Source organism: Ursus arctos, unplaced genomic scaffold (genome assembly GCF_023065955.2).
Source record: "Ursus arctos isolate Adak ecotype North America unplaced genomic scaffold, UrsArc2.0 scaffold_7, whole genome shotgun sequence".
NCBI classification, from domain to species: domain Eukaryota; kingdom Metazoa; phylum Chordata; class Mammalia; order Carnivora; family Ursidae; genus Ursus; species Ursus arctos.
Window position 1 is genome coordinate 13388605 of NW_026623089.1, and position 24017 is coordinate 13412621.

Consider the following 24017-nt stretch of genomic DNA (forward strand, 5'->3'; position numbering starts at 1 on the left):
GGGGTTTAGAAAATTAGTTTGTGCACCCCTATGTGCTCAGTAAGTAGTTTCCACTTAAAATATGGCGCTGCTATTCCCCTGCAGGGAGAGGGAAGTGTCTCTGAGGCCCAACTTCAAATCGGTATTTGGGGTTTGACCAGAGTTTGTCCTATCCTCTAGCACCGGCTGTAGCCGGGACCTCCCTGGGCTCCCGCTGCCCACCGTGCCAGTCTTTTCTAAGGGCTGCAGTTTGCTCCCTGGCTGGTTCCCCTCCTCCACCTAAAAGAAGAGGTGGTGGGTTGGGTATTTTTATTTTAAAAGACTCTTTTCTGGGCCTTTGGCGCTGCAGGTATCAGCGTGGGTTTCGAGGGCCTCGGTAGTCCTGGCGGAAAGGAGGAGGAGGCTGAGCTGGGTGCTAAGAGGACCCGGGGCCACCCCCAGGTGGCCCTACTGGGGCCAAGCCTTGGGTCTAGGACTCTCCAGGGCCAGCAGGTCTCCTGAGGTGGGCGGGGGGAGGGGGCAAATCCTCCTGTACAAGGGACCCGGAGCGATTGGGGAGGGGCCCTGGCCCAGGCCAGCTGTCCGAGAGTAAGATATCGCCCCACGCCCGGCCTGGTGGCAGGGAAGGGCCATGGGCCGGCCTTTTGGGACCCCATCATCTCCACGCCTAAAGAGGCCCCGGGAATTGGCTCTGGCCCAGCTCTCTAGGGAAACGAGGGCCCCATCCACCGCCCGGAGACCCTTCGAGAGGACCCAAATCCCAGGGACCTGCACTGGGTACGCGGTAATGGGAGCCAGGATCCGGCGGCGGCGTCTTTCTACCGCTCGACCCGCAAAGGAGTGGAGCCCTCGGGGTGCCAACCTGGGCGTTTGTGCGTGGTGGGAAGTAACTGGCGAGTTTGCTGGATTTTGTGTCCATCCCACTCCGCATCTTCAGACCAGGGCGGCCACAAGGACACTTCCCCCTCTCCGCTCCCACCCAGGCCCACCGATCCGCCGGGGCGAGCGGGGAATCAAAGGCACCGTCCCCCCGGAGGCCCAGCTGACAACAGCCCCAGAGGACTGACAGGCCACCCGTCCGCCGGGGACCCGAGAAACCCGCCTCCCTGCAGAAAGTAGCTCAGGACAATCACACTCACATGCACACACACACACACACACACTCACACACCCCCATCAAATAAAGTAAAAGCCCAAGGTCTGCCTCCACCGCCAGAGGAGGCCTCCGGAACCGGACAGAGCGTGGGCTCTCGGATGGTCGGGGAGGGGGGGGGGGGCGACAGGGGGAGGGGAGATAGCGGAGGAGCAGGCTCCGCTGCCCCTCCCGCTCGCCGACGTTCCGCCGGGTCGAGGGGGTGCTGGCGGGGCGACGGGACGGCGGTGCGGGCGGAGCGCGCCTGGCAGCGGGCGGGAGCCCCTCCGAGCCCACCACACACACTCGCACCCCCTCGCCCTCCCTCTCTCCCACCCGCTCGCCGGCACCCCCGCCCCCAGCCCCCTCCTCTTCCCCGCCCGCCTCCGCCCCCATTCTGGGAATTGTGTGGAAAAATTCTCAGCCAAACCTCCCACCTCTCCTCTCCCCCCCACCCCACCCCACTCCCTTTAAAAAACCCCCTTTCCTCCCCGGCCCCTGCACTCTTTGTGAATGAGGGCAGGGAACACGGCCCTTCCCCCGCCCAGGAGCCACGCCAGACCGCCGCACTCAGAGCACTGTTTGTTAATAGTCCAATTAGATAATTGCCATCTTTCACTCCTTTTGCTCCGCATTTCCCATAAAGGAATGAATGGGGAGAGCGGCGTGGAGAGGGCTTCTGCCCCGGCAAGGTGACGAGAAGGGCTGGAGCATGCTCCTTGCACAAGGCCATGCGCTTGAATTGAATCATTGTAGCCTAATCAATGCTCTTATTGGATTACTGGCTGTTGCTTTTCTCAAAGATATTGTAGCAGAGACAATGAAATAGCTAGGGGAAAACTTTTTTTTTTTTTTTTTTTTTGAAGCAGATCTCACAGTTGAGATTTTCTCGGCTCTCTCTCCCTCTCCCCCTCTCTCTCCTGCTGGACTCTGAGTACAAAGCTGCCCTTTGAATGGGCTGCCTCAGGGCTGCTGGAGGTGCAGGCAGGAAAAAATCCAACTGGAACTACATGAAGAGAGGTGGCAGTTTAAGATGGCTGTCAGCGTCGAGGTGTGTTAAGGAGTTGTTTGGGACGAAAGCTTGGCTTGTAGAGTTCGGGGGAGATACTTTTTGGGAAAACTTTTACTCCACCCCCCCCTTTTTTCCCCTAGAGGCAACTGCTTTCTTCTGCTGCAGGGTGTGTAAGCGTTTTTGTTGGTTTCTTTTTCCCTCCCCCTCCCCCCTCATTCAGCTCTATCTGTCGAGTGTGGAGAAAACCCCTCTAGCCAGTATGTGAGCAGGAGGGTCAAAGGCAAAGGGAAAGTTAATAATGCCTGCTAATGGTACTAACAATTCAGGATGAATCTTGTCAAAAGTTTTTCTGGAAGTGTGGGTCTTTGATTGTGTGTTTCCTGAAAGCAAGACCAATCATTTCCGTTTATTCACTGGCTAAACCCCTACTTGATTGGGGACAAGGACAGAAACCATCCATTACGATCTGATATATTATCCAAACAATTTAGTGTATTCATGAGGTAACCGAAACGTGGGGGCTGCGAAATTACCCGTAATCAATTGCAACAGCGAGTGTACGTCCCCGCGGGTGTCGGACAACTACAACTCGCCGTGTCAGTAACAGGCGGGAGCCGCAGCATTTCGGAGTTGCTCTGCTTGCTACCTGATCGCCAGGCTGGGGACACTGGACGTGCTCAGAGAACGCGGACGCTGACGAGGCGGCCTCGCCGCTGCTCCACCGGGATCCTGGATCAGACCCGCCGCCTCTCCGAGAGCGCGCCACTCTCCGGTCGCCGCTGACCCGCCCGCGGTCGCCGCAGCCGCCCCGCGGGGACATTCATTCTTGCCGCTTGCCTCTCCCTGGGCAGTGCTCAGGAGCTCCATTGTAGGGTTTTGTCCCCGCAGTGCCTCTTTTTTGTTTTTCTTTTTTGTTTCTTTTTTCTTTTTCTTTTCTTTCTTTCTCTTCTTTCTTTCTTTTCTCTCTCTCTCTCTTTTTTTTAATCCTATGTTCGGGAAACCAGACAAAATGGACGTTCGGTGCCACTCGGACGCAGAGGCTGCCCGGGTCTCGAAGAACGCGCACAAGGAGAGCCGGGAGAGCAAGGGTGCGGAGGGGAACCTCCCCGCCGCCTTCCTCAAGGAGCCGCAGGGCGCCTTCTCCGCGTCGGGTGCCGCGGAAGATTGTAACAAAAGTAAATCCAATTCGGCCGCCGACCCGGATTATTGCCGCCGGATCCTGGTGCGAGGTAGGGATGGGGTAGGGCTGCAGGGCGCGTTCTTTGCGGGAGGACTCGGGGGCCCGAGCAGCGTGGCGCCTCAGACCGAGGCCCGCAGGGAGGAGGTGCCGGCTGGGACTTCGGAGAAAGTTACTGGCCCTTCCCCACCCCCGCCCGCCGGGTCTGGCCGGTCGCTGGGCACTAGCACCTGGGGCGCGCACTCTCCAGGAGCCTTGACCCTCCAAGCCCCGAGGGGCCCCGCCTACAGGGTTGCTGGGGAGCCTAGGGGCTGCGCGGGCGGGCCCAGGCTGCAGGCTGCGGCCTCCGGCTGGGGGAAGGAGTAGGACACTATGGAGGACGAGTGCGCGCTGTGCGAGCCAGAGGACCTGCCGGGAGCCTGCCTTCGGGCTCCGGCGCCCTGGCCGACCGAGTGCACCCAAGGGGAGTGCCGGTGCCGGAGAACAGCAGCCGATCGCCGGCTACGGCCAGGCCAGTTGGCGCGCTGGGCCAAGGGCCCCGGCGCCGCGCTCGGGGCTGGCCGCCGCCGGCGGAAGAAGCGGCTGGGCTGGGTTGCCGGGCCACGGATGTCGCCTTGGTGCTCGGCTCGGCCCCGCAGTGCTGCGCGTTGTGCGCTGGGCTCCGGCTGGTCGCGGTGTTGAGGACCAGCCCCGGCCCCGGCCCCGGCCCGGAGCCGCCCCCGCTAGCAGATCACCAGGCCCCGCCGGCCCCCACTCCGTCACTCCTCCTTCCGCCGCTCCGGCTCGGGAGAGAAGGAGACCCTGGGGTGGGGCGCTGAGACCGCCGGAGCCGGGTCTGGTTAAGGCGCTCCAGAGCTGGGGCCGACGCGACCCGGCCTGATCAGTTTGGAGACCCTCAGGCTACAGGGGACCCAGACCGCGCGGCCGAGGCTCCCAGGCCGGAAGGAACATCAGCCGATTTGGGTTTTTTTCCCTCCCATATCCAAAACGGCTCTATAATAAAGAAAAAGTCTGGTTCCCCTTTCCGTCAGCGGTGTGGAGTTAGCCCCCTCGCTCCCCAAAACACACCGTGTCTTTGCTCCCGGCCGTGGCCGCAGCTCCCGCCCCCGATCCCCACCCCCGACTGCAAGCAAGCCAGCTCCGGCCAGGGAGCTGGAGGGAGACGGGAGGGTTCCAGCGACTGACATCTCCCCTTCCTCAGATGCCAAGGGTTCCATCCGAGAGATCATCCTGCCCAAGGGCCTGGACCTGGACCGGCCCAAGAGGACGCGCACGTCCTTCACCGCGGAGCAGCTCTACCGGCTGGAGATGGAGTTCCAGCGCTGCCAGTACGTGGTGGGCCGAGAGAGGACCGAGCTCGCCCGGCAGCTAAACCTCTCGGAGACCCAGGTACCAGGTGGCCAGGCCTGCACAGCTCTGCACAAGCCTGCCTCCACCCCCCACCCCCACCACTCTAGCCTGCTCTTCCCAGTACTTAGCCTGGCTTTGGACAGAGACTCCCAGGGGAGGTGGAGGAGGCAGGGAGGATGGGGTGAAAGACCCACTATTTCTTCCCTTCCATAAACCATTCCTTTCCTTCTATGTCCCCAAATCTTCCAGGGCTCATGCTCTGCCCACCTTAGCTTAGCCCAGCAGGCCCAAAATTCTGTCTTTTGGAATTATTTTTTGGATCACAGTCTTGAGACTTCCCTGCTTGCCTCTGCTCTCCAAGGAACCAGTATTTGCCCCTGTCTTGGTCACCCCATGTTGGCCAGATTTCCAGGCACCACTCCCTTTGGGGATCCCAGCCTTATACAACACCCAGGCCTGTTCTGCAAGAATGGGACTGGGGCCAAAGCCACCTGGGTGCTGAGGGTACCCACTAGATTGGAAAGGTGCACATTCCTGAAATTTGCCTGTGCAGGCCAGGCTACCCTGCCCCTTAAGGCTTCCATGGCCCTGAGCTGAACCCAGACCCATTCCTGGCCCTGACCACCCACTGGGCACCTAGTAGGCCCTGTCTTCGGTGCCAGTGATATGAAGTATGGGATCAGAGGCGGATGTGGGGCCCTGGGAGCCAGCACTGCCAACTGCGCTTTAGGTCTTCTCCTTTACACGAAATCCACATGATATTCCTGGAGTTAGTCATGTAGACTCTGGGCCCAGGCTTTTCAGGGCCTGAGAGCTTTGCCTTGTGGAGGCCCTTTTGGGCCTGGTGAGGGCATGGCACCAGCTTTGCCTAGGTAAGGCAAACTTCTTTCTAAGGGCCAGTCTCCTTCCCTGTGCCCAGCCCTGAAGCAGGTAGGGAGAACTTTAGGTCTGGGATCTGGGCAGAAAGCTGAGAACTGAAGACCGATCGTATTGGATGTTCTTTTTGAGTTTGAGTTGGCATGATAGTTTTTTTCCTGTTCTCTCAACTACCACCCCTCTTAGTTTGCAAAAGCTAGACCTTTCCATATAGCTGTGAAACTCCATTCTGGGCCACCAGCTAGGCCTGAAGAGGGGCAAAAGGAGATAAGAAAGTGAGAGGGAGGTTGGTAGAGAGGATTTAGTCCACCCCAGCCTCTTGACTTCCTCCCATGATTCCAAAGTTCATGAGGGGGGGAGCAGGGGAGTGATAAATTAAGAGTATCACTCAGAGCCTCCAGTCCAGCTGGCAGAGAGAGGAGGTGGGGAAGGCTTGGCCCATAGTCCGTTCTGCACAAATTATTCCTTCTACACCACCTTTCCTGCTTGCCGCTAGTTGATGGTCAAGTCTGATCCTAATAAGCAAGAAACAGCTTTTTGAAGCCTTGGAGAGGACTAATGCCACAGAAGCTAAATTCGAGCTTGTTGGCTGGGCAATGGGCCTGGGTCCAGAGAGGTAGAGGAACACACCTCCCCACCCATTTCCGCTTTGGACACAGCACCTTCAGGTCTTACCCTCTCCGGGAAATGTGAGCTCACAAGCCAGGACGATCCATCCAAGCTGGCTGCAGGTCGTGAGGCAGCCCAGTGAAATCCCTTCGGTCTTCCTTGGAGTTAGGGTCATGGACATCTTTATTGCCCTAGTTAGAATCTCCCACCGCCTGGGCCTACTTCCATGACCCGGAAGCGCAGCCTAGTGGAGCCCTGTCCCACTTAAGGTGGCCCAAGCAGCTCCTGGGCTAGCACCTCTCCTGCTGCGGGGTGGAGCTGGGGCTGGGGCTAGGGCCCCGGAACCGAGCCCTCGCGTCCTGGGAGCCCGCTCCCCAGTGACGGCGTGTCTCTCCCTGCCCCTCTTTCCCGCCCTCCCTGCGCCCCTGCGCCCAGGTGAAAGTCTGGTTCCAGAACCGGCGCACGAAGCAGAAGAAGGACCAGGGCAAGGACTCGGAGCTGCGCTCGGTGGTGTCGGAGACGGCGGCCACGTGCAGCGTGCTGCGGCTGCTGGAGCAGGGCCGCCTGCTGTCGCCGCCCGGCCTGCCCGCGCTGCTGCCGCCGTGCGCCACTGGCGCGCTCGGCTCCGCGCTACGCGGGCCCAGCCTGCCGGCCCTGGGCGCCGGAGCGGCTGCGGGCTCGGCCGCCGCCGCCGCGGCCGCCGCCCCGGGTCCCACCGGCGCCGCGTCCCCGCACCCGCCGGCCGTGGGCGGCGCTCCGGGCCCCGGGCCCGCCGGGCCAGGGGGACTGCATGCGGGTGCGCCGGCTGCCGGCCACGGCCTCTTCAGCCTACCGGTACCGTCGCTGCTCGGCTCGGTCGCCAGCCGCCTATCCTCCGCCCCGTTGACAATGGCCGGGTCGCTGGCCGGGAATTTGCAAGAACTCTCCGCCCGATACCTGAGCTCCTCGGCCTTCGAGCCTTACTCCCGGACCAACAATAAAGAAGGGGCCGAGAAAAAAGCGCTGGACTGATTTTAAGTGTTTGCCTGTATTTATATTTATAGTATCTATTGTGGTGATATTTATGGACTCGCGTATTGGGCGCCCGAGGTTCCTGTGCTGGGCTTCCGGCCCCCAAGAGGCCTCTGACAGCTCTCCTTCCCCACTAGGCTCTGCTACCAATTTTATTTTGGGCTACTTTTTTCTACCTTTCCTCCGTGCTCCCCCCACCCCCAACTTCCTTCTGAATCCAGGAGAATCCAAAGAATTGGGGGAAATATCCGAATTAGCCAACTGATGCCCCAACCAGTGCCTGGCCCTGGAGTGTAAAGACTGGTTCCAAGTCAAAGCCCAGGACACCTGCTCTAGATGGGGCCGCTGTTGCCTTTGATTATTCTTTTGAATATTGAAAGAGCAAAGCCGCATGCAGACCCCAGGGGCTGCCGAGGCTGGTAGGTTTCCTTAGACCAAAAAGGAAGACGTTCCTTCCTCTCACCAGAGAAACCAGGGCTTCGGGGAGCCCCTGGGCCCCACTTTGCGGACCGCTTGGAAGAGCTGGTGCACACGCAGCTTTCTGGCTGGACAAATCCTGCCGATTCCCCCCCACCCCTTTTAGAAACAACAGTCACCACCACCCCCTACCCCAGGAGATAAACCAAACATCACGGTAGGCAACGGTGGTTGATCTAATCAGCAATAAAGCAAGAGTCATAACTACCACATAAAACCAGATGAAGTGAAACCAGTTTTTAAATGCTCCGACCAACCGAGTTTGGAAGGTTTAAGAGAATTCAGGATAGAGAATGCTGCACAGGGCAATGCAAAATTCAAGTTCTGGGTGTTACAACTTTAAACGAATTTAAAAAGAAAAAGAAAAAACCCAACGCCACTAAAGAAAGAATATTCAGAATCTCTTCGCCGAGGCTGTTCAGGGCGGTGGCCGACAGCTTCACGCTCCTCCGGGAGCGAGAGCAGGACAGGCAGCCTGCCGACGCTTCTCCCCACCGTCTCCCCGATCCACGGCCTCTGGGCAGAATTGCTGGATTTGGAAACGAAATCAGTGCCCTTTGCCTCCTCTTCCCCACTCCCGGATTCACCAAACCCTTCCAGCACGCAGGAAATGCCTGGATGTCTTCGAGGATCGGGTGGCAGGGACCGAGCCCGGGACAGCAGGGCTGCCCGGCCTCCTGCTCTGGTGGTCTCGGTATTCAGATCAGCTCCCTGCGTGGATAGGAAAGACATCCCTCCCTACACCCCTCCCCTCAAAAACCCCAAGGTTTCCACGGCCCCAATTCAGAAACCCTGACGGAGACACCGTCACAGCCTCATCCTTGGAGCTACAACCACTGTCCCCGCAGCCACGGGCACCTGCATTTTAACCAAAACCACAGACCTAGACGGCGAGGTGCCGCCGTGTCTAGAATGTATTCCTTCATCCGAAGCGAGCGCAGAGCATTTTTAAGATAGTAATTTTATTGTAAATTATTTACATCGGAAGCTTCCCCCCCTTTTTTTTTTCCTTTTAGGAAATAGTGAAGAAAATAATGAACGATTCAAACGCGGGTAGGTGTCACTGAATTCTGGCTACTAACTCTGTTCTGAATGTTTTGGATATTTGGATGTTTTGTATTTATGTGGTGAGAGTGAAATATATATATCTAAGATGATAAATGAGGTGCATTTTTGTCTTGTGTTTGAAGGATAAAAAAAAAAAAAGGAAGAAGAAGAAAAGAAAGACCCAACAAACGATGAGTCTCCGTGTGGGGACTTCTGGGGTGGAGGGTGGCGGCCTGGGAAGTGCGTGGGGCCAGCACTGGTACCCTGAGCTCCTGGGAGGAGGTTTTGGGCGAACCTTGGTCCCCAGAGACACGCCGCCTGGCTATAATGTTCATTTCACTTCTTTGAGTCTGTCTTCCTCTCTGGCTTTCTATCCCAAGGTGTTGGACCTTCAGGCCCTACCCCCTTGACCTCCCACTCCATGTTACTTGGTTTATTTAGGAACTTGTCTCGGGACACCCTAAAGTTCCTACCTCCTGACACTCCCAGTTACTAGAGTTTTCCAGCCAGGGCTCCATGCCCACCGGCAGTATTTTGGATCTGTGCAATCACAGGGCCTGGAACAAGCAAGATTTTCCTTTCTTATCATTTAGAGTAAGTCTCTCTTCCATCAAAGAGAAACTTGAGGAAGCAGGAGAATGGGATAGATATTACTTCCTGCACAGACCTCTCCTCCCACCCCACCCCAGTCTGTATGCGGTGGTGACAGATGTAGACATTGCAGACAGAAGCTGGGAAGGCTGAGAGGGTGCTCCTAGACACTCTCCTAAAGCTGGAGGCCTGGGGTCGCAGGCACAGCGGCCCTGCTCCCTCTTCTTGGCATTGGCATACCAGGGTGATGGGGGGGGTGGAGTTCCCTTGGGGCACCCGCACAGGCCAGGCCCCTGGAACCCTCACAGGGGTACTATGCCTGAACCACAAGTTTGAGGCACTCAAAATGAGGCCGCGGCACAGTGTGGGAGGCTGAGTTCCTGTGCTGACTGTGGGTTGGATCTCTGAGCGGTTTAGGGCCTTCTTGGTGAGCTGGGCGTTTTGCTGGGAGCAGCCACAGCCCCCAGACAGTCCACTTTTGTTTCTCAAAGTCGCTACACACCCCTTAGCTTGCTACCTCTGGGCTCCTCCCCTCCCTGTCCTTCTCCCCTCCTTCCTTTCTTTCATCAGGAAGCTGCTTTCCATCTTCTACCCCTCTAAGGATCGCTCTCCCCTGGTGCTCTGGGTCTCTGTTCCCTAGTCTCTCCTCTCTTCCACCACTTCTCCCCAGTCAGTCTCTGCCTCTCTCTTCATTCATTCTCTCTCTCTCTTTCTGATTCCTCTGCCTGCCCGGGTGGCCCCAAGGCCAAGGCGTGGGTGGCTCTGCGGGTTTCCTGGCTGGTGGCTTGGGGCCAGAGAAGGGGAGAGACGGGAGTGAGAAGGTGGCATAATTTTATGGAACAAAAGAAAACACAATATCCTAGCTTCAGGGTCCCCAACAAACTGAGCCCCCTCCCCTAGGAACCTCAGCCTGGGGAGTCACCAAGCAGATCCCTTAGCAGCCTACCCTCCTTTCTCTTTCTGGTTGCTTATCCCTAAAAGGGAAAAGAGCCACTTACCCCATTTCTCTGCTCTCACCTCCCTTCCCTGGCTTTGGGAAGAGCCGCTGAGCTCTTCTCCTGCCACTCAGGGAGTGCAATTGTTCTTAACGAGACTCTTCTGCATAGAACATGAATCACAATTTTAATTAAAAACCGTTTATAGACAATTCATTTAATTTTAGTGTCTGTCTTGTTTCCCCTCCTCCCCCAGGGGCCTCCAGCAAGCCGCGTGTGTCCCTGGAGGCCTCTGGGGAGGCCTCTAGCCTCCAACTAGTGACTCACAGGCCAGGGAGGAGGCAGGTGGCCTCTGTGACAACAGCTGGCCCTGCCTGCAAGAAGGTGGAAGGGGCTCCTGGAGGTCAAGGAGAACAGCTGGAGGTGGGGGGGCTGAAAGGCATCTCAGGCACAGGCCAGCACGAAGCCCCATCCAAGTCCACTCAGAGCAGAAAAGAGAAAGAAAGAAAACCTCTCACCAAACTCCTGTGACTTTGGTGGACAGGTGTGGAGAAGTTGTAGAAAGTCACATGGGGAGTGGAACTGGGACGCATGCTCACATCCATACTAGCAGTTGACCTACCACAGAGCACAATGTCTGCACAATAAAATGCATTTAGCAGCCCTTCATAGTTTACAAATAGCCCTTCACATATACCATCTCTCTGACTCCTTACATTCGGAGGCCCAGCCTCATTTAAAGAGCCACGTCAGGCTTGGAGCGGCCAAGTGATTTGCTGAAGACGACATAGCTGGTCAGAGCCACAAGACTGAGAGCTAGCCACAGGGCCAGGGCCCGCTTTTTCCTGTTTTTTTTTTTTTTTTTTTTTTTTCCTCCTTTCCTTTGCTCCCTCCCTCTCCTGGCTCTTTCCTTCCCTCCTTCCCTTCGTTCTTCTCTTCCCTTCTTTCCTTCCTTCATTCCTTCCTTTTGTGCCCAAAGCGTCTGGCTCATGGGACCAGAATTCTCTAGCCCATTTACACCCACATCTGCAGACTCCTATTTCGAGCCCTCTCTTTACTACACCGGCTGCTAAGGATTTACTTGGTGCCTTCATCAAGGTTTCAATTTTTCCCTTCTTCCTGTTTTCTTTCTTGCCAGTATCCCACTCCTTCCCTCTACTTCTCTCTAGAGTGACATCTTTAAACCCATCTCTACCTTTACCATCTCAACCTCATACTTCTGTAAAACGATTTCTTTAAATTGAGATCTAATATTCATATGGTAAACATCTATATGGTAAAGTACCCAAAGCTTAAGGGTACAGTTGATGAATCTTTACACACACACACACACACACACACACACACACACACTTCTTTTTTTTTTTTTTTAAAGATTTTATTTATTTACTTGACAGAGATAGAGACAGCCAGCGAGAGAGGGAACACAAGCAGGGAGAGTGGGAGAGGAAGAAGCAGACTCACAGCAGAAGAGCCCGATGTGGGGCTCGATCCCACAACGCCAGGATCACACCCTGAGCCGAAGGCAGACGCCTAACCGCTGTGCCACCCAGGCGCCCCCCCCCCACTTCTTGAACTGTTTTAGTGATATTCTTTCAACCTCTCCTTTTAAGTTATATGATGATACAATGTCTTTCTCCTGTTCGAAAAGAAATGGTGTCAAATCATTGTGCTGTTATTGCACAGAAAACCTTTCCAGGAAGTCTTTCTAAGGCTTCTTGAAAGAATTAGAAATCATATATTTCTTCCAATCCCCTGCAGTTCTGAGTTTAAATGACTTAAGTCAACATCTGATAAGAACTTAAAATGTGCTAAGTCAGGGTTTCTCAAGAAGCAAGGGAAGAAGACCACCTGCTTCTGAATCACCTGGAGACTGGTTAAAGTGCAGATTCCTAAACCTTGCCCCCCTCCACCCGCATATGAATCAGAAACTCTGGGGGTGGGGCTCAGGAATGTGCATTATTCATAAGTTTCCCAAGTGATTCCTATCCATGCTAACATTTGAGAACTATACGAAATGGCAAACTCTCAAAACACTGCAACCTTTAGCATCTGGCCCAGGGCCTGGCGTTTCGTGGGAATACAATGAATGTTTGTTAAACAGATTAATCCACATTTTCTGACACAGTTTAGAGTTTCTTGGATCACCTCATACCATTGTAATTTAACACCATTTCTACATCAGGAAATCTTTACATTTCAGAGTCTTTTCACTGGAGTAGGTTTCATTTTGATGAAGCAGGGGAGGAAAGAGGGATAGATTTTGGTGGTTTCTCAGATCTCAGGGATGGTGTTTTTTAAAAACCCAATTGGGACCGCCTCGCTGGACGTGCTGCTCCCCTTCCGAACTGAGAGTTTGGGGAGGGGAGGAGGAGAGCCCTCCAGGTTTGCTGATAGCCCTCTACCTTTCGGGGTTGGAACTGAGGATTCTGTTGGAGAGAGAGTAGAGCAATGGAAAGGAGCAAGGTCAGGAGGGTCAGAGAAACTGGCATGAAATGGGCATGGAAGCTGAAAATTACTTCTGTATTCTCTGATTTATGCTTGAAACTCATTTTCTATTGAGAAACACATTTGCTTATCTTCCTACCCTGAAAACAGAAAATAAATGTGTGCTTCATGTGGTAATGTTGTATCCATTCTTAAAAATAACAGCAACACAGAAACACACACACACACACACACACACACACCCATTCCTTCGTATCTCATAATGCCCACGAGCAGCACTAAGAAAAAGAAAAATTCTTCTTAGTGGTTACTAGTTATGGGCTCTAGAATCAGAGTGACTTTGGTCTGAATCCTAGAGCCACTAGGTAATAGCTGGGTAATCTCAGACAAACTACTGAGGCAGCTTCTCTAAGCCTGTTTCCATAATAATGGCAGCTACTTATAGACTTTTCATAAGTAGTTAATTAGATAAGGCATGTGAAGCATCCGGTACAATGTAGTATAAACATTCAAATATTAGCTCTTTATTATAAGGCTGTGTCACTGTGGTAGGTGATGATCTGAGACTCTGGGCCTCAGTTTCCCCATCTGTAGAGTGGGGGGAGGGTTGGCCTAAGTTCCTTTCATGAGGAAGGACTTGAATTGTGGTTGAGCCAGTCATAACAGAATTTACTCTCCCTGCCTTTGGACTGAATCCCACAGTCATCAATAAGCATGCCATTTTTACCATAAATGATAAACTATTATTTTGATGTGGCAGACTGCCCTTAGCTTTTGGTTTCCTCTGGGAATTACCTTAGCTGAGAGACAATCACCTTGCCCAGGGGCACGCCCCATTTTCCAATTACTAAGAGACATGGGGATAAGCCTGGTGCTCACCCCACGGCTTTGGGTAGATTTGAAGGACCACTCCATCTTCCAAATTCCCTGAATTGTTGGCTGCAGTTCTGCCAAGACTCCAATGCAGCTGGACTTCTTCTTCCCAGTACTGCTTCTTACTTTTCCCTTTCACACTTGTTGAACTTGGAGCACTGGCTAATATACGTTTTACATGCTAACCTCTCTGCTTCTTAGGGAACCCAGCTTGCACCAAATGTTATAGGAAAGAGCTTGGAAAGTGATAGAAATGGAGAGGAAGCACTGAGGACCTAGAGCATAGAATGACTGAGGGCAAATCATGAGAGAAGAGGCAAGAATGCAGGCAGGACCTGGTATACCATATTCATGACATTTACACCTTACCATCAAGGTGATGGGGAGTCACTGAAAGATACTCCCAAGACGATCATGAAATCATTGCAGATCTGTATTTTGAAAGATCTTTTTGGCAGTAGGGGAGAAGCCCGCGGGAGGTGGTGTGGAAACAGGAGCCCAAGGATGCTGGGGCAGAGAACAGTTGGTGAGTTCACTCCAACAGGGACAAGAAAGGGTGAAGGTGGTGGTGGGGGTGGTGTCATCCATTGGTGCAGAAGCAGCAGAACTGGAGGACAGGAGATGGGTTCAAGGCATTTTCTGAGATAAAAATCAATAGATCTTAGTACCAAGGGGAGGTGACTGGTGGTGGCACTGATTTCAAAACTGGGTCCAAGCGGAACTTTGCAACCATTTCCTTTGTGCCAGAGAGAGAATCAGATGCAGAGCCTGAACCCAAAAAGCGGTGGCGGGCAAGCTGGCACCAAGGCTGGGGAGGGAGAGAAAAGTTCCCGCACAGGCCTTCGACCATAAGGTAAGAAGGCCTCAGCATGGTAAAAATCCCTGAGCATGCGCCCTCCGGGTGAGCCTGGAGTGCGCGCACGCGCCCTGGGCTTTCCTTCTCAGTGGGCGGAGTCTGGCGGTGAGTGCTGGAAGGAAGTTCTGGAGTAACGCGGGTTTGCATCCCCAGTGCTGGTGCCCCACGCCTCAGGAGGCGAGGCTCACCGTACCCGGTGCTCCCTGGGGCTGGTGGTGATGCCAGCCGCGACCACCACCAGGAAGGTGGATAGCCGGGCCGCGTATGATGCTTTCGCGGCCTCCAGCTAAGCTGCGCCTGGCCATGGCGCCCTCTTGCCCAGAACGAGCAGAAGTTAGGGCTTTAAATGCCTTCCTTGCGGGTTGAGCTCCGAAGATGTCAGCGGTGACCCGGTCTGTGGAGCAGCGGAACCCATCTCAGGAGGTGAGGCCACGACCCCTGAAAGCCCCTTGCTCTACCTGCCTCTGCTCTGGGTTCTCATCCCACCTGCTCGGCTTGAGGAAAAGGAGAGGGAGGTAGGCTAGAGGTTGCCTCTCTCCATCCTCCAGGCCAGCTCTCTGGGCTCTGGAAAGCAAGCCAGGCTGGGTCAGGTCTTGGAACGAGAGAAACAGGGATGAAGGATATGCTAAGGATGCCCAAATAGCGAGTGTCCACGTTTTGTTTTGTTTTCCTTTCTTGTTAGATAAGATTGCTATCTGTTAGATAGGCAGCCCATAAGGAAGTTCATCCTCATGCCCATTTTACTGAGGGTCAGGTTTAGTCTATTCCAGGGAAGAGCTAAAGGTAAGTTTCATTTTCTGTCCCAGATGTCAGTTGATGCTATGGAGAGCAAACACAGAGGCCCAGAGGGCATTGTTGGTTGGGACCGACAGACGGACTGTAGGGAAGGACTCTAGGTTCTGAGATGATCAGGAAGATATTTCAGGTCTTAGCAAAGGCAGCCCAGGGAGGAGTGGAAGGAAAGAGGGAAAGAAAATCAAATGAAGTGAAAGGTGGGGTTATATGTGGAGCAGAGGTGAAAGATAAGGCTGGAAAAGTAGCCTTATCAAGAAAGCTCTTGGGGTGCCTGGGTGGCTCAGTCGTTTGAGGGTCACACTCTTGGTTTGGACTCAGTTCATGATCTCCTGGGTCAGAATAGAGTCTCCCTCTGGCTCTGCCCTCAGCAGGCAGTCTGCTTAAAGATTCTCTCCCTCTGTGCCTCCCTCCCTCGAGTTCACGTGCCCCCGCTCTCTCCCTAAAATAAAATAAAATAAAATAAAATAAAATAAAATAAAATAAAATAAAAAACACATTAAAAAAAAGTCTTAAATACCAAGCTAAAGATCTGTATTCTGTAGGTGAAGGGGAGGTGTCTGGTAGGGCACGGATAGGAGGAAAGATGAGTTACTGGATCAGACAGGTGCAGAAGGGGGAGAAATGTTAATGAACCTTGAGGTTAGGTGTTGAGGTCTGAAATTAGGTTGTAGGTGAAGAGAATGGAAAGTAGGTACAAAGTATGTCTTTGTCATCTTATCAGTGATGGAGGGTGGGGTGGCTTAACACATTGATACCAACACTCCTTTCTAAACATGAACATTATTTCATTTTAATATTCTTTTCCTGAGCTTCCTTTGAACATCTTTGTTCAGAGACAATTAAGTTCTCTGTTAAGAGATACAAGGGAGGGTGGCAAATATGTTCAACTCTCTTGCTAAATTGGATTGATTCATGGTGACCACCTAGGGTACTAAGTTGTAGAGGATTCTGAGGCCTCACCCAAGCTCTGTGGAGAAGTGTGCTTGTCACTAGCGATATCTGCCATAGCCGTAAGAGAGGTTTTTGCAGTCTTGAGGGAAATATAAGTGACTTTGTGGTCAGGTTGCTCCTCTAGGTTCTGAGTAAGGAGCTGGGTCCAGTTTTGGCTCAGAGGGTTTGCTTAGGCTGGAAAGGTTGTGGCAGATAGGAAGCTGTTTCCAAGCAACTTGGGGCAAGTTTCCTGCAGCGTGTATCCCTGTCATTATGTAGATCCCCACGATAGGCCATAGGAAGAAAACTTGGGCTTTGAATTTCATCTCTGCCTTTTATTAGCCATGAGGATGTAGACAAACTACCCCTTTCAATCTGAATACTCTTTCGTAAAACATTATTATGGTAATATGTAAAATATTGTTTTATCAAACAAGTTGTAAAGTGCTTACCAGTGCCCAACTATGAATGTAGCAACTGTTAGCCCCTTACTTTCCATTTGAACCAAACCTTGTCTTTAAGGCCCTAAGCATCAATTTCTTTTTTTTTTTTAATGTTTTTTTTATTATATTATGTTAGTCACCATACCATACATCCCCGGTTTCCGATGTAAAGTTCGATGATTCATTAGTTGCGTATAACACCCAGTGCCCCATGCAATACGTGCCCTCCTTACTACCCATCACCAGTCTATCCCATTCCCCCACCCTCCTCCCCTCTGAGGCCCTCAGTTTGTTTCTCATAGTCCATAGTCTCTCATGCTTCATTCCCCCTTCTGATTACCCCCCCTTTCTTTATCCCTTTCTTCCCCTACCGATCTTCCTAGTTCTTATGTTCCATAGATGAGAGAAATCATATGATAATTGTCTTTCTCTGCTTGACTTATTTCACTTAGCGTTATCTCCTCCAGTGCCATCCATGTTGCAGCAAATGTTGAGAACTCGTTCTTTCTGATAGCTGAGTAATATTCCATTGTATATATGGACCACATCTTCTTAATCCAGTCATCTGTTGAAGGGCATCTCGGTTCCTTCCATGATTTAGCTATTGTGGACAATGCTGCTATGAACATTGGGGTGCATATGGCCCTTCTCTTCACTACGTCTGTATCTTTGGGGTAAATACCCAGTAGTGCAATGGCTGGGTCATAGGGTAGCTCAATTTTTAACTTTTTAAGGGACCTCCACACTGTTTTCCAGAGTGGCTGTACCAACTTGCCTTCCCACCAACAATGTAGGAGGGATCCCCTTTCTCCACATCCTCTCCAACAATTGTTGTTTCTTGCCTTGTCTATTTTTGCCATTCTAAATGGCGTAAGGTGGTATCTCAGTGTGGTTTTGATTTGAATTTCCCTGATGGCTAATGATTTTGAACATTTTTTTATGTGTCTGTTAGCCATTTGTATGTCTTCATTGGAAAAGTGTCTGTTCATATCTTCTGCCCATTTTTTGATTTGTTTATTTGTTTCTCATGTATTGAGTTTGAGAAGTTCTTTGTAGATCTTGGATACCAGTCTTTTATCTGTAGTGTCATTTGCAAATATATTCTCCCATTCCGTGGGCTGCCTCTTAGTTTTTTTGACTGTTTCCTTGGCTGTGCAGAAGATTTTTATCTTGATGAAGTCCCACCAGTTCATTTTATCTTTTGTTTCTCTTGCCTTTGGAGATGTGTCATGAAAAAGGTTGCTTTGGCCGATGTCATAGAGGTTGCTGCCTATGTTCTTCTCTAGGATTTTGATGGATTCCTGTCTCACATCGAGGTCTTTCATCCATTTGGAGTTTATTTTTGTGTATGGTGTGAGAGTGGTCAAGTTTCATTCTTTTGCATGTAGCTGTCCAATTTTCCCAGCACCATTTATTGAAGAGACTGTCTTTTTTCCACCGGATGTTTTTTCCTGCTTTATCAAAGATTAGTTGCCCAAAGATCCGAGGGTCCATTTCTGGGTTCTCTATTCTGTTCCATTGGTCTATGTGTCTCTTTTTGTGCCAGTACCATGCTGTCTTTGTGATCACAGCTTTGTAGTACAGCTCAAAATCCAGCATTGTGATGCCCCCAGCTTTGTTTTTCCTTTTCAACAGTTCCTTGGAGATTCAGGGCCTTTTCTGGTTCCATACAAATTTAAGGACTATTTGTTCCAGTTCTTTGAAAAATGTCATCAGTATTTTGATTGGGATAGCATTGAAAGTGTAGATTGCTCTGGGTAGCACGGACATTTTAACTATGTTAATTCTTCCGATCCATGAGCATGGAATATTTTTCCATCTTTTTGTGTCTTCCTCAATGTCTTTCAAGAGTGATTTATGGTTTCTAGAATATAGGTCCTTTACGTCTCTGGTTAAGTTAATTCCAAGGTAACGTATGGTTTTTGGTGCTATTGTAAATGGGATGGATTCCCTAATTTCTCTTTCTTCAGTCTCATTATTCGTGTATAGAAACGCAACTGATTTCTGAGCATTGATTTTGTATCCCGCCACATTACTGAATTGCTCTATAACTTCTAATAGTTTGGGAGTGGATTCTTTTGGGTTTTCCATATAGAGTATCATGCCATCTGTGAAGAGAGACATTTTTTTTTTAAAGATTTATTTATTTATTTATTTGACAGAGATAGAGATAGCCAGCGAGAGAGGGAACACAAGCAGGGGGAGTGGGAGAGGAAGAAGCAGGCTCATAGCGGAGCAGCCTGATGTGGGGCTCGATCCCAGAATGCCGGGATCACGCCCTGAGCCGAAGGCAGACGCTTAACCGCTGTGCCACCCAGGCGCCCTGAAGAGAGACATTTTGACTTCTTCTTTGCCGATTTGGATACCTTTTATCCCTTTTCGTTGTCTGATTGCTATTGCAAGGACTTCTAGTACTATGTTGAATAATAGTGGCGAGAGTGGGCATCCTTGTCGTGTTCCTGATCTTAAGGGAAAGGCTTCCAGCTTTTCCCCATTGAGAATAATATTTGCTGTAGGCTTTTCATAGATGGCTTTTATGAGATCACGAAATGTACCCTCTAATCCTACACTCTGAAGGGTTTTAATCAGGAAAGGATGCTGTATTTTGTCAAATGCTTTTTCTACATCAATTGAGAGGATCATATGGTTCCTGAGTCTTTTCTTGTTGATATGATGTATCATGCTGATCGATTCGTGAATGTTGAATCACACTTGCATCCCAGGTATGAATCCCACTTGGTCATCATGGATAATCCTTTTAATGTACTGTTGGATTCTATTAGCAAGTATCTTGTTGAGGATTTTGGCGTCCATATTCATTAGGGAAATCGGTCTGTAATTCTCCTGTTTGATGGGGTCTTTGCCTGGTTTGGGGATCAAGGTAATATTGGCCTCATAGAATGAGTTTGGTAGCTTTCCTTCTGTTTCTATTTTTTGAAATAGCTTTAGGAGAATAGGTATTATTTCTTCTTTGAATGTTTGGTAGAATTCCCCAGGAAAACCGTCCGGGCCTGGAGTTTGTTATTTGGAAGGTTGTTTATCACTGATTCAATCTCTTCATAATTAATTGGCCTGTTTAAAAAATCAATTTCTTCCTGTTTCAGTTTTGGTAGTTTATAGGTTTCTAGGAAGGCCTCCATCTCTTCCAGATTGCTTAATTTATTGGCATATAGCTGTTGATAAAAGTTTCTAATAATCCTTCCAATTTCATTGGCGTTGGTCGTGACCTCTCCTTTTTCATTCATAATTTTATTAATTTGGGTCCTTTCTCTATTCTTTTGGATAAGTCTTGCCAGCGGTTTGTCAATTTTATTGATTCTCTCAAAGAACTAGCTTCTAGTCTTGTTTATCTGTTCTACTGTACTTCTGGTTTCTAATTCATTGATTTCTGCTCTAATCTTGGTCAACTGCTTCCTCGTGAGTGGATTAGGCCTGTCCCTCTGTTGCTGTTCCAGCTTCTTGAGGTGAGAATATAAAAACTGCATTTTAGATTTTTCTATTCTTTTGAGTGAGGCTTGAATGGCTAAGTATTTCCCCCTTAGGACTGCCTTTGCAGTATCCCATAGGTTTTGGACCATTGTGTTTTCATTCTCGTTGGTCTCCATAAATTGTTTAAATTGATTTTTTATTTCCTGGTTTATCAAGTCATTCCTGAGCAGGATGGTTCTTAGTCTCCAAGTGTTTGAGTTTCTTCCAAATTTTTCCTTGTGGTTGAGTTCCAATTTCAGAGCGTTGTGGTCTGAGAATATGCAGGGGATAATTTCAGTCTTTTGGTATCGGTTGAGACCTGTTTTGTGTCCCAGAACATGGTCTATTCTTGAGAATGTTCCGTGGGCATTAGAATAGAATGAGTATTCTTTGGTTCTGGGGTATAGTGTTATATATATATCTGTGAGGTCCAACTCGTCGAGTATGGCATTCAAAGCTCTTGTTTCTATGTTGGTTTTCTGCTCCGGTGCTCTATTGCTGATAGTGGAGTGTTGAGGTCCCCTACTCTTAACATATTTTTATCTATATGTCTCTTTATTCTGGTTAAGAGTTGGCTTGTGTACTTTGCTGCTCCACTGGTGGGGGCATATATATTTATAATTGTCATATCCACTTGTTGGATACATCCTTTAAGAATAATATAGTGCCCTTCTGTGTCTCTAACTGTAGTCTTTAGTTAAAATCCAATCTGTCTGATATGAGAATTGCTACCCCAGCTTTCTTTTGAGGTCCACTGGTCTGAAAGATGGTATTCCATCCCTTTACTTTCAGTCTGAATGTATCTTTAGGTTCAAAATGAGTCTCTTATAGACAGCAAATGGATGGGTCATGTCTTTTTATCCAATCTGCAACCCTGTGGCTTATGGGAGCATTTAGGCCATTTACATTGAGACTGATTATTGAGAGATATGATTTTAATGATGCCATGTTGCCAGTAAAGTCTTTGTTTCTATAGATTGTGACTTTCTGTTCTGTATCACTCTTGGGGCCTTTTTACTTTTATAGAACCCCCCTTAATATCTCCTGTAGGGCTGGTTTCATGGTTACGAAATTGGTCAATGACTGGCGATTCTGGAAGGTCTTTATTTCTCCATCCATTCTGAATGACAGCCTTGCTGGATAAAGGATCCTTGGCTGCATGTTTTTCTCTGAAAGAGCTTTAAAAATGCCTCCCCCCCCCAACCCTTTCTCTCATTCCAGGTCTGTGTAGACAGGTCTGACATAATTCTGATACCTTTGCCTTGGTACGTGAGAAATTTCTTTGCCCTGGCCACTTTTAATACTGTATCCTTGGATCTAATATTTGCGAATTGCACTGTGACATGACGTGGCGTAGGTTTGTTGTGGTTGAGCTTGGGAGGGGTCCTCTCTGCCTCTTGGACATGAATGTTTGTTTCCCTTGCTAGATTAGGGAAGTTTTCAGCTACAATTTGTTCAAATATCTCTTCTAGACCTCTGTTTGTCTCCACCCCCTCGGGTATGCCGATGATTCTGGTATTAGAACGTTTCATTGAGTCAGTAATCTCCCGTAACCTACATTCCTGTGTGTGGATTTTTTTGAGTCCAGATTCTATTTTAGTTTTCTCTTCTACTAACCCATCCTCTAATTTGCAGATTCGTTCTTCTGCCTCATTCACCCTGGCCGTCAAAACCTCTAGTTTTGACTGCATTTGGCTCATAGAATTTTTAATTTCTGCCAAATTCGCTCTCATTTCCGCCCTTAGAGATTCTATATTCTCATTAACATTTTCGTTATTACTTTTTTCAAGTCTACACAACATCTTGACCATTGTTACTCTGAATTCCATTTCTGATAATTTGGTTATATCCATATCCATTAGTTCTGTGGCAGAGGCCACAGACTCATTGTCTTTTCTTTGCTGGGGGGGGGGAACTTCTCCTTCTCGTCATTCTGATGAGGAGAGGTTGCGTGGTTGTCCAGAGCCCAAATTATTGACCGGGACCCAGGCCGTGCTCACTTGTTTTATAGGGATCTTAGGGATGTGGGCTTCTTGATTTTTCAGCCTGCCTTCTGGGGGAGGGGCCTGCCGCGTGGATACTCAGGCAACCCTGTTTGGGTAGAGTCTCCGTGTCCCCTGCGAGGGGGGATGGGGATGGGCACACTGTGAGCCGGTGTTTCTAGGCTTTTGTTCTCTGGCGGCTTTCCCTGGCGGTTTGCTGTGCCTCTTCTGAGAGTCAGAGCAGCAGTGGCCGAATCTCAGCCTCTGTCTCAGAACAGAGGGATTGCGGACCGTTCTCCACTGATGTTCTGGCCACTTTAACTCTGATTCTGTTGGTGCTGCTCAACCCTGCAGCGTCCCGGGATGTGCGCCCCACACCCGGCGTCCCAGCCCTCACTTCCAGGGCCGGCGCGTCTCTGTCCTTTGTGTTTCTAACACCGCCAGCCGCCCCCACGCACTCCCGGAGCTCCCGGTCTCAGTCTGGTTCCAGTGAGCGCACCGGAGCTCCGTTTCAGTCTGGTGGCGCGCGTTCCCCGGCTCACGGTCTCAGTCTGTTCTCTGGTGGGTGCCGTCTGTCCGCTAGCCCGCCCGCTCCCCCGTGCAGGTGGCTGCCGCTTCCCGGCGCCCGAACGCGGCGGCTCCCTCCCCCTTCCGTTTATCTTCCGATATCCGTGCGCGGTTTCACGGCTCCCCGCTTCGTACCTCAATACTCAGCGCTGGAGATGTTCATTTGTAGAGATCCAGATGCATCTTCCTGCGTCTCAGGCTGATTCCGTGGGTGTTCAGGCTGGTCTGGTACCTATCCAGCTTGACTCAGGGGACCGGCTGAAAAAGGGGTCCCCTACTCCTCCACCATCTTAATTCCCCTAAGCATCAATTTCTGACTAGGTTTTCACCTGGGCAAAATTATATTACAGTGCATTTTGTGAAGACTCATTGAGACATTGGATGTGGAGTGTATGACATAGAATAAGAAAAGAGAGTCCTCATTACAAGTTGATGTAATGAAGGAGACACACTTTTAACAGTTTGGTATCTCCAGAGCATTTTTTTTTTTTTGTGTAATTAAACAAACATATACACTCAGTCATATATTTTAATATCTCTGCTTTTCCTTGACATAAATAGGTTCACATTATACATATTATTTTATGACTTCTTTTTCATTTAACAATATATCTTGGAGATTCTGTTATGTCACTGCACATAGGTCTACCTATTTTGTCAAACTCTGTATATTTCATAGTATTGATGTATCACAATTTGGTTAGCCATTCACTTATTGATGGAAATATGTATTCTTTCTTTTTTTTTTTTTGCCTTTACAAATATATTTCTGAGAACATTCTTTGCCTTCTGTACCTCTATCGATATTCCTTAAAGTGGAATTACTGAGTCAAACAATATGCATATTTAAATTTTAACAGGTACTGAGTAAGATTGAATAAATTTACATTTATACTCACAGTATTTGAAAGTTAGGTTGGATAATTTAATGTTTGCTACTGGATATAATTCACCTGAGGCTCTTCTATATGCTAACTTCTCAAATAACCGGTGTTGAAATGCATATGACATAAATTCCCTGAAGTTCCTGCAAAAACAGTTTGTTCATTCTCTGTCCTGGATTGATTATTAATCTTGTAGATAATTTAGGACCTCTTTTAAGATTTAGTGGATATAGTTTTGAAGTGATAAAACGTTAAAATTTCAAGTTTTATTTCATAAAAGAGCAGTCCTCTGCCCTCATCCTCAAGCAGTGACCATCCTAAATTCTTTGAATATTTTCCTTACTTCTTAATTCCTCTCATTCACCCATAGTTCCTCTCCTCCAATATTCATGGTTTAGTTTTAACATTTTGGGGGAGGATTTACATTATTGTGGCAATATAAATCCTATTAATCCTATTCACAGTTGAGCTTTGTACCGTGTGTTATGAATCCATTTGTTTTCTTGTACAACTTTTGTTTGCGCCGGAGTTAATAGTTTTCTTATTTTTTGTCTAATCGGTTCTCCATGTGGTAA

The 24017-nt window shown here is 49.8% G+C and overlaps 1 protein-coding gene across 2 annotated transcripts; it reads left to right on the plus strand.

The window, feature by feature from the left end:
• The first annotated feature begins 3111 nt into the window (after positions 1 to 3111).
• On the plus strand, positions 3112 to 8818 carry VAX1 (ventral anterior homeobox 1). 2 transcript variants are annotated; one of them, XM_026493664.1, is made up of 4 exons: positions 3112 to 3352; positions 4502 to 4696; positions 8640 to 8672; positions 8814 to 8818. In XM_026493664.1, exons 1-4 carry the CDS (start codon positions 3112 to 3114, stop codon positions 8816 to 8818), a joined length of 474 nt encoding a protein of 157 aa, XP_026349449.1. The 2 variants fall into 2 exon arrangements, with proteins under 2 accessions (XP_026349449.1, XP_026349447.1); XM_026493662.2 differs by lacking the exons at positions 8640 to 8672; positions 8814 to 8818 and adding an exon at positions 6571 to 7146 and having other exon boundaries at positions 4502 to 4689.
• The last annotated feature ends 15199 nt before the right edge of the window (positions 8819 to 24017 follow it).